This window comes from Entamoeba invadens (assembly GCF_000330505.1).
Source record: "Entamoeba invadens IP1 unplaced genomic scaffold scaff_1105074726367, whole genome shotgun sequence".
NCBI classification, from domain to species: domain Eukaryota; phylum Evosea; order Mastigamoebida; family Endamoebidae; genus Entamoeba; species Entamoeba invadens.
This window is the reverse complement of record NW_004440445.1, coordinates 75705-85988: the sequence shown is the minus strand read 5'-3', so window position 1 is coordinate 85988 and position 10284 is coordinate 75705. Positions and strand designations below refer to the sequence as shown.

Sequence of the window (10284 nt, the reverse complement as noted above, 5' to 3'; positions counted from 1 at the left end):
GATCGTTCCGTTCCTTGTATTTCAAGTTTATTTAACTTTATTTTAACATCACACCAATTTAAATTTATAAATTTGATTCCATTGATTTCAAATAATACAGTTTGAGCAGCACTTAAATAAACAGTTTCAAATGCTTTTTTTATATAATGCAATTCATTTACTGTAAACTTGAATTGAACTCCTTTTGAAACACTAAGTGGTAACATAGTAGTCACGTTTGAATCCGTAATAGAGTCATTGGTATAATGTTTGCATTCGCTTAATACATCGAGTGTATGTGCATTACCTCCATCTGATTGGCAATTACTCCACACTATAATAAATTCACTATGAAAATCAAGAGCAGCTCTATTAATTATACTAAGCATATCATAGTCACCGACGTGTGACAAATGGATAGGTTCGTTGTTTTTCCGACTGATTGTTATTACAACTTTTGTGGGAAAATGAAGATTTGGAAATCGTCTCACTTCTTTGTCAAACGCTCTTAAATATTTGATGAAGAAAGATGGCGAACATGACAAAGAAAAACGGGCGTGTTGTGAGTCAAGTATATTATTTATATAATAGGAATCGTCTCGTAATATATCAAAATTCACAAATTTATCAAAAAAGAAATCAAGTCCAAATTGTTTTGCAGTTTTAATTGAATCAAGTGAAAACCTGAAGTTTCGAAGAATTTTGATTTTCTTTGATGTAGCTATTTTAGTATCAACAGGAAGACTGTTGCAATTCAAAGTCTCAACATTTTCCGAAAAGTGGTAATGGAATTTTTCAATGTCAGAAGATGATGAAAACCATGGGTTAACTCGAAGACTTTTCACAGCAATTTGACTTTTTTTATTAATTAGCAGAAAATTGAGAATGTCTTGATAAGTCGGTATATAAATACATACATTAATAAGAAAGACTGCTTCAAGTCCCATTAAAATTGATTATTTTGTAGTTCATATTATTTTATTTGTTCGAATAAAATTAATAAAAGTTTGTTTTTTACAATTAAAAACTGTGATTTCTTTATTCGGCACTTTGTTATTGTTTTTTTTTGTTATATCTATTAAATGAACCAGAAATTAATTACCATTTGAAGAAAAAAGCCTACACAATATTTAATTTGCTTTCATTGGAAACAAAATTATACAGGATATCATACAGCATCATTTGAATCTGAAATATATTAGAAGTGATAAAAAACGGAAACGGTATACAGTTAGACAAGTTTGCCTTAAAAGGAATAGTTTGACTTAAATGGTTCACGTTAATGGTTTAAAAACCAATTATTATAGTAAACAGTGGGTTAAACTAGAAAATAATTAAATGGTTAAATAGAATAATATTTAAATTATTATTAATTCTATTGTTTTATGTTACACTCTGATCTTGAAAAATAAAACCAAAACACATGTTAAGTATTGTTTTATATGTTTTAACGTGTTTGTCTCGTTGAGTTCAAACGCGCCAAAACATGTGCCGCCTCATTCGGAAACGTTTGTATTACTTTATATTTATTTTAATATGATAAATCAGCAGTATTTCTTATCGCGATGGAAGAATACTGCTTTTAACTTAATTAAATAATAATATCCATAAAAACGAATTCAACGAAAGGAAAAACTGCCAAACCTCCCAAGAGTGTGATTTATTAAGAATCATCGCTTGATTTTGGCCAATAAAAAGTGGACCCACTCTTTAAAGAGCATGTCTATATTGTTTTTGGTTTGTTCTTAAGAAATGCTCAAATAATAGAGAACAACAAAAATAATAATTACACACTCTAGGGAAATTAGACTGTATTTATAATTGAATTTGAAATGTTATGGTTACTTTATTTGACAAATTTTGATAAAACTTTATTGTTTGTGATCACATTAAAATGTTGGTGATGATCATGATCGTGTGATAGTTTATAATTATCTTTACTTTTTTCATTGCTTTCTTATTCTTTATGTTGTGTGTTTGGGTTTTTGGCTTGCTTTTAATTATTCAATTTTTTATATAAACTTGATAATAAAAAAGCAATTAATTAGTTCGGGTTATAGTTCAAATTTTTATAATAATTAAATTATAATATTTACCATTTAACCCAAACTTGTCGTTTAAGTCAAACTTGTCATACTGTAATAGTCAACTTAATAATATCTCAACCATGGGTGTATTGTTTTTTATCAAGATTAAACTTTTTTATATTCAAATATCAATTAAAAGCGTAAAAAATAAAACATCAATTTTTAAAATATTAAACCGAATTATTGTTATTTTGATACCCAAGTTGTTCCTCATCTAACACGACCAAGTCTTCCTCCAAATCCTCTACGTTTATTTTTATCAAAATTGAACGCACAAGTTTTTCCATGACATCATTAAACTTGGGGTCTCCTTTTGATGAAATGAGTGCTCCTGTTGTGTATCTTTGTTGTAACACCTTTTGTTTCAAACTGTTTTCAGCTTGAGACCTTTGTTCATTGGTAAGCAATTCCGAATTATTACCAACTAATATTGCAGGAATTGGCTCACCGTTCAACGAAACTTTTGTATCGAGGTCCTCTTTCCATTTATTTGTTGCTTCTAGTGAATATTCAGAAGTTGTGTTATAAAGAATAACTGCACCTTGTGCATCTTTGTACTAAATGTCACACTCTTTTTATTCTAAATGATTAAAATGTGTAATACAAGCAAACATATACTCGTGTCATTCCAATATACTTCTCTTGGCCGGCTACATCCCACATTCGAAGTTGAAGTTCTTTACCACCTATCGTGACAAACTTAACAGCAAAGTCGACGCCAATCTTATTGTTATTCTTTTATTGATTCAAATAAAAAACAGATTGAAATTCAAACGGTTGCTCTGTACGTCGGTTCAAATACACCATGACAATAACGACGTATAACATTGATTTTACCAGCATCAGGCTCGCCAATCACAATGATTTTCAGCGTTAAAATGTCAGGGCTTTCCTAGATAATCAGACGAGTTTGGATCAATATAACAAACCATTTCAATGTTTTGAGTTTAATTTCCTCTTTTGAAACAACAAAAATTATTTAATAAAAACAAAATCTTCTTTGTCGTGTTTGTTTAATAAAATAAAAATTTAGAATAATAACATCAAATTGTTAATTATAAATACCATTATTTTATTTAAATTATATGATAAACAAATTTTAATTATTGTAATAATCTTAACTAAATTATATCTCATTTTTTGTTATAAATAATTTTGAATTGAAAAACTAGAATGACAATACTATTTTTAATCAATGAATCAAAAACATTATTATAAACATCACATTATGAGTTTTAATAAAATAATCTTTTTTATTTTTTTTAATCCCAACAACAATGGGAAAATAAAAATAGAACACTGTTGTTATTATACATTTAAATTTATACAAATCCCAAAAGTGTTTTTTTACATTATTATACCTCAAACTTTTTTCATGTGTATTTTTATTATTCATTAAGGACCAATTGAAATAATTTTTCGAACTATAATTTTATTTTTTTTTCTTAAAAAATCTTTCTTTTATTTGACCAAATATATTAACATATTTTTTTTAATTAAAAAGACATATATAACGATATTTTTTTATAATAATAAATTAAAAACAAAACTAAAATTTATTATAATAGTTATACAAAAATAGTATATATTATTCTCGTTAATTAAAGTGTTTAATTAATTAAAAAAACATGTTAATTATTCTAAAAATATCCAATTTTGAACAACTTGTTATAAAAAAAAGATTTAAAAAATCAATTTTATGTCGTCCATTGAAGACGAATTTACTTCTTATTGTGAGCAAGACGGTTCTTTCTGTATGTTGGACCACTCCACATCAAAACACGTCTTTCAAATACTTTACATCCCAGACGACAAAGAGTTTTACTTTCAATATGCGAATGGAACTCCCAGTCAATATGACGTTAAAATAAGTGGGAAGAAATATGAACATGTAGTCAACCGCTCGAAGACGACTTGGTCTTTAATACCTCCAAAGAGTTTAACAGACGCTTTAACACAACTTTCCCAATTCCTCAAAGACGAAAAAGAACACCAATTTGCTTTGGAAAACGACCCGGCACTCAAACGAAAAAATTTAAGCGATCGACTTGACGCCAAGAGAAAAATAGCATTGGAAACACAGAAACAAGTCTTTGCATTTGATACAGAAATTGCTTATCAAAATTTGAAAGAAGACATTATACAATCCTTCTTTAATGAAGAGAAGTTTGGATTTATTATTAAGGCAGTTGATGATAATCCATATCACTGGGTCGTCTCTTACAAACACTTTGCTCCAAACTCGCCGATCTTTTCTGACTTGGACAAAATGATGAGTCTTTCAGCAAGAGACTCTATAGAACTCGACTTGGAATTCTCATCGACAATGTTTCCTGTTATCCCACCAAAGTATAATTTTCTCTCTCCAAAACTGCGCTTCGATACTTTAAAAATGATTTTCAAGTCGGGAGCTTTTGAAAAGGACGTGTACAACCCTCTCACGAAAATTGAGTTCCTCATCAACATCAAAAATGTCATCGAAAAGTTTGCCCGTATCGACTTTGGGAAGAACAACAAAACAATTTCGGACTACCGCGACGAAAAGAATTTATATGAACAACAACTTGCAAAACCACTGTTGGGACAACTCATTCAATTGGGCAAAGACTTCATTGAAAAGACGCCCGAGGCACATGGACAGAACTATACCAATATGGGGTTCAAATTACAGAAGAGCAATTCTATCCAATTCAACAACTTCTTACTTGAGAATTCCATGTCATATATCAGATTTATAAAGTGTGTCGAGAAGTTTGGAATGGAGTCGATTGAGACATCAGGCTTCTTTTGTTGGCATGGGAGTAACGACAATTGTATCCAATCAATATGTAAAAATGGGTTTGATCCACATAAAAGAGCAGGACAAGCGTATGGGCCCGGAGAGTATTTTGCAAGAGATCCTGGAACGTCAATGGGCTATTCGAAAGGAAATAATCACTTGATATTGACATATGTCTTACGACCAAAAAATAAAGGTTTGTTGGTTGATAGGGATCGGATTTATGTTGTGAATAACCCGATTGACTGGTCGTATTCATATTGTTTGCCAGTTCTTGTGATCACTTTTGGGAATGGGACGCCAGTCAATTTCTTGGATAAAGCTATAAATTAAGCGTTGCTATTTGAAGTTTTTTTAATGTTCAGTAAATAAAAATAATGAATTTATTGTGTTATTTGTTGTAACTTGATATATTAAGTCGTTAATAATATTAAATCAAATTCTCTTTTGTTATTTTTTAATGCGATTATTGTTGGTGTTATTCTTAAAATGATATTAAACGTAAATGAACCACTGAGCATCAAATTTTGTTAATATTTGATTATATGGATGTAAAGTTTGATAATTTAAATAATTTGGTTGTATAAACGACTTAATGTACTTATATAAGTTTAAAGTTATCCATTATATAGGCGTCTCTATATTGTGACTGAATTCTTATATGGCTCGTTTATTATCTGAAAAATAATAATAATACAAATAAAAACAGATAATAAAACTTATAATAAAATAAAGTTTGTAGAGCTAGACTTTTTACCAACTCGTTATTAAAAACATTTAAAGACATTAAATACGACATTGTCTTGGACAAATGATATATAATAATGGGTTAATTACATATATTTAATTTTATAATTACAAGTGATTTATAACAAAAAGAAAAACAAAATACAATCATAGGTTAATAACTGTGCAAAACATGTTCATAACAGGTGATGTCACATGTAAAACGAATAAGATGACATCTGAGAATAAGTTTGTTCAAAATGTCTTGGGAGCTGACTTACAATAAAAATTCACCTTAATTGTTTTTTATTTTTAGTTTATAAAAAAGATATAAAAGATATAAAAATAGAAACTAAACGACAATTGTTTTTTTTTCTATAATTTTGCTTATTATTTGTAAATGTAACCATTTGTAATTTTTTTACGTTATTAAATTGATTGATAAATAAAAGAACACAATATTAAACGAATTTATGGAAAAAACTGTATATGTATTTAAATTATAAAAGAGTTAATGCAATACTAACTTGATTATTTCCTTAATGAAACTTGAAAACTTTTACTACTAAGTTATACAATGCCAACATTCGATCAAAGAAAAGAGCAAGAGTTTGAGATGACTCTCAAACACATATCAGAAAATGTTGCACAGCCATACGAAAAAGAAGATTACGAAGACTTTGTTAAGTGCAATATCAAGAACGCCGAAATGTTTGGGTTAATAATGAAATATTGTAACAAAGCAAATATCTCAAGGATGATAGACTGTCTTAATAATTTAACTTTAGCTATCATTAAAAAGCCATATGAAATGGTCCAACCACACGATGTCATTGACAACGTATTACGAAGGGCGTGTGAAATCGAACAACAAATTATGGTACAGACTTCTGAATACAATCTTTGTCACAAATATACAATTAAATTCAAACTTGCTGTTATCATCGCAAAATGGGAAATAGATAACGATTTGGATGAGTTATATACTATCATCCAAAATTTGAATATAGCTCCGTATAACGAATTTTGTGATGTTGTTAATGCTTTTGTTGAAGTTTGTTTTCCTTTTGTTGTCTTCTTTGTACAGTAAACATGGTATTAATACTATTAATATATAATAGTATTAAATACTATATATTATTTATTTAAATACTATAAAAAATAAAACCAATACTATTGTGTCAAAGTTCAAGAAAACTATGAATTCAAGACGAAATGTGCTTGTTTATCATAATTTGTATTTGTCACATGACAAGCAATAATACGGAGTCATCAAATTTGACTGTATAGAATTGTATACAAATGTATATAAACACCACAACACTTTATTAATTGGAATTTAAATGTATAACAACGTAGATATTTGACAAAACACGAGATGTGGACAGTTATCCCAATAGAATTCGATTGTTTTTGAACGAATACGTTATGATACCGATTTTAATCAGTGCGTATGAGCGTCTTGAACTTTCTTATTATCGTCGAGACGAATGTGCGTTTCGAATAGGAAAAGATACGATGAATTGGAGTACGATGATAACGTTGATAGCTTCCATTTTAAAGAACTTGAGTATTAACAAGTGTGATGAAATGGATGAAAACGATTATTACTTTTTCAATATTGACGTTTTGAAAATCATATATGACAATTTGGATGTTGTTGTAGCTTTGGAAGACTTAAGTTATGAATACTTTCAAATAGTAACACGGATTTCTTATTCGAATTGGAAGACATTATATGATGAATATGTTTCAGACACAAATGTCACCACAGAGAACCAAATTGGATTTGAATTCAAGAAGTTATTTGAGAATCTTACGACGCAATTTCAAATAGCCGCCTTTGATTATATGAATAAGCCGAGAGGATATGAGCGTGGGTTTGAGATATTAAATAACATACTTGCGACCTCCGTGTATGTGGATGTGCAAGAAAATGTCCCCCATTTAAAGCAACTGTTTTACGACAATTTTAATGATTATATTAGAAAAGCGAATGACACGACGATGTATTACATGTTAGGTGTTATTAATCACATTTTGGGACTCCCACCAAATAACGTTGATGCGTTTTATTTGGTGTTTGAGAAGATCATGTTGAATGAGAGTTGTGAGAATTTGAGAGAAGGCAACGACGCAGACATAGCGACGTTTTGTTCGAAGCAATATGATAAAGTGATCCGGTATGTTGTTGACATCATTCACTGTTTAGAGAATGATACTGCCAATCGTGATGTCCATGCGATACGACTTGTTGGGAATAAAACTCGAGACGAGAAAATGAATATGGTGTCGAACCTTTGTTCTGTTTTTAAATTCATTTTGGAAGACAAAAAGCCCGAAGACGTGACCAAAGACTTTGAAGATGCGGTGTACTACTTTTATCTGATGATGTCGGGGATCTTCTCTCAATTACTTTCGACGCGAAAATTGGCAGTGAATTGTAATTTGGCGAAGGAACACTCCATTGACAAACGAGTGATGTTGAGTTACTTAGCAATTTATAACATCGAGCCATGCAAAGGAGACACCACCAATTTTGTTGAACCGATACAAACGCGGTTTTATATTAAAGATGTCAACGCCCATGATAGTGTTGTTCTTCAATTGTGTTTTACACTGAAGGTGATAGTCGAATATTGGCAAAATGACTATGACATCACCATAGCCTGTCTGAACATCATCAAAGGGTTGTGTTGCAACGAAGTTAATATGGGAGTGATACGAGACAATGGGGTCTTAGAAATGGCATTTCACTGGGCGAACCAAATGAAATGCAGAAATATCAAAGACGCGTTGGAGGCGCGTAAAATCTTTTATAATTCGCTTTCGATCTTGATGTGCCCAAATGGGTGCAATGGGATATTCGCGTGTTCTACAAATTCTTTGACGACTCCAATTACACATTTCTGATGGACATTTCGTCACTCATCCGAACAAATAGTGTGGAGTCTGAGTTGTTTATTCTTCGGTTCTTACGAGCCAACTGGGAGAAGTATTTGACCATTCCAAACACATCAATTTGTCAAAATGAATGGAAATTTTTATTATATTTGATGGAACGGGTGAGTTCGTCGACCATCTTTCAAAAGAAATATTTTGTTGAACGATTCAACGTGTTTTACGACGAAAACAAAGCAAAAGAAGACAAACGAAAACGACTGAAACGCAAAACTAAGGAACAAGGAATCAACGGTGTCACCCCAGCTATACAAACAGAAGTGCCACATTCAATCCATTTGAAAGAGAAAGAAAACAAACAATACTCACAATTTCGGGTGTTGACGGATGTCCCAGAAATTCTTCTTCAATTTTGTGATGTGATCAGCGATTTTGTACAACAGTTGGACGACGAAGACAATCAACATATCTCAAATTACGAATATAGTCATAAGCGATTGAATCGATTGATTAAAGTGTATAATATTGCGACCAACATGACGTCCACGGAAAATTTCAATTTTACTGTCGATCAATTGTATGGAGATATGACGGTGAAAGATATGGTTTTTGGACTGATAAATTTGGGTTTGAAGATCAAAGATGAAATGGTTGTTACTCAATCTCTTCGCAAGAATATTGCAAAGTTTTTAGAAGGTGTTGCGTACTTGATTGCATTCTATGATATGACAGCTGAGATGATAGAATTTGTTATCTATTTTGCACATTTGTTGGTATGTGATACAAACATTAAAATGATCACTATCGGAGGGAATATCGTGTTCTCTTACGTACAAGGGTTGAAGGCAGCAGGCAAAATTACTCAGTTTTTAAATGATGTGAATATATCGAGTACCATATTATTCGAATATAGTGCAGATGTTTTACTCGTTTGTTTCCTATTTGTAATACATTCTTGGTACCAATACAAAAAGAGGTGTCTTTGTCGTCCTTTTTAGTAATTTTAATAAGATTTTATTACTATAAATACCATATACTACTATACTATACTTGATTTATTAAATTATTAACAAAAGTACTAACGACAACACCACAAATAACACGAATGACTCAAGTATAGAATTTAATGAACAATGTATGTGCAGACGAAATGTTTGAAGTTCTCTATATTGTGTCTTATGAGTTTAAAAGCAATTTCAAAGATACCGTGTTTAATATGGGATTTAAGATCAATTCAATTGATAACAAAAATCAATTTAAAACGGTGTTATCAGATGTTGAAAAAGATTTACAAACGTCTACGAAATTGGATTGGAAACGAAAATTATTTTCAGTGGCAAAATCGGCACGAAACTCGTATTATGGTCTTATTTGTAACAATTTCGATGATGATGACGATGATGATTATGATGATGACTTGAAAGAGAATATACCAGAAAAATACGTAATTGTTGACGAATTATATTGATTGCTTTTTTTATCGTTGTGTTATTTCAACGTGACTTATCAATGAATTAATAGAATTTGTTTTATTATATTTATATTTAACACAAACAACTCATTCTTATAATAAAACAGTTGTAAGTTTTTTTACTTTAAATAATTTGGTTTATTGAGATGAAACAATTTAAGAACAACACTTTAGATAAATTGATATTATTTATTTGTTTTTTAAATGTTTATCGGTTTATTAACTATACTTGGAGTTGAAACAATTTACAAATAAGCACATTGAATACATATAATATTGAGATGGGATTTTCCATATATTATTTATATCTTTGAAGATGTTTTTATGGAAATATATATTTA

At 30.1% G+C, this 10284-nt stretch overlaps 5 protein-coding genes across 5 annotated transcripts; 3 read left to right on the top strand and 2 right to left on the bottom strand.

Annotated features, from left to right (window-relative positions):
- EIN_150080 (hypothetical protein) lies at window positions 1-926 on the bottom strand (the record flags this gene model as incomplete). Its single annotated transcript, XM_004257904.1, has 1 exon — window positions 1-926. A coding segment is annotated over one exon (926 nt), but the record flags the coding sequence as incomplete, so codon positions are not given.
- Window positions 927-2236: 1310 nt separating this feature from the next.
- On the bottom strand, window positions 2237-2998 carry EIN_150070 (rab17, putative; the record flags this gene model as incomplete). Its single annotated transcript, XM_004257903.1, has 4 exons — window positions 2237-2623; window positions 2679-2789; window positions 2842-2958; window positions 2996-2998. 4 exons carry the CDS (start codon window positions 2996-2998, stop codon window positions 2237-2239), a joined length of 618 nt encoding a protein of 205 aa, XP_004257951.1.
- A 767-nt stretch (window positions 2999-3765) lies between these two features.
- Window positions 3766-5178, top strand: EIN_150060 (hypothetical protein; the record flags this gene model as incomplete). Its single annotated transcript, XM_004257902.1, has 1 exon — window positions 3766-5178. One exon carries the CDS (start codon window positions 3766-3768, stop codon window positions 5176-5178), a length of 1413 nt encoding a protein of 470 aa, XP_004257950.1.
- A 970-nt stretch (window positions 5179-6148) lies between these two features.
- On the top strand, window positions 6149-8484 carry EIN_150050 (hypothetical protein; the record flags this gene model as incomplete). The annotated part of the gene is made up of 2 exons (XM_004257901.1): window positions 6149-6625; window positions 6931-8484. 2 exons carry the CDS (start codon window positions 6149-6151, stop codon window positions 8482-8484), a joined length of 2031 nt encoding a protein of 676 aa, XP_004257949.1.
- Window positions 8485-8627: 143 nt separating this feature from the next.
- Window positions 8628-9940, top strand: EIN_150040 (hypothetical protein; the record flags this gene model as incomplete). The annotated part of the gene is made up of 2 exons (XM_004257900.1): window positions 8628-9401; window positions 9593-9940. 2 exons carry the CDS (start codon window positions 8628-8630, stop codon window positions 9938-9940), a joined length of 1122 nt encoding a protein of 373 aa, XP_004257948.1.
- Window positions 9941-10284: the final 344 nt, after the last annotated feature.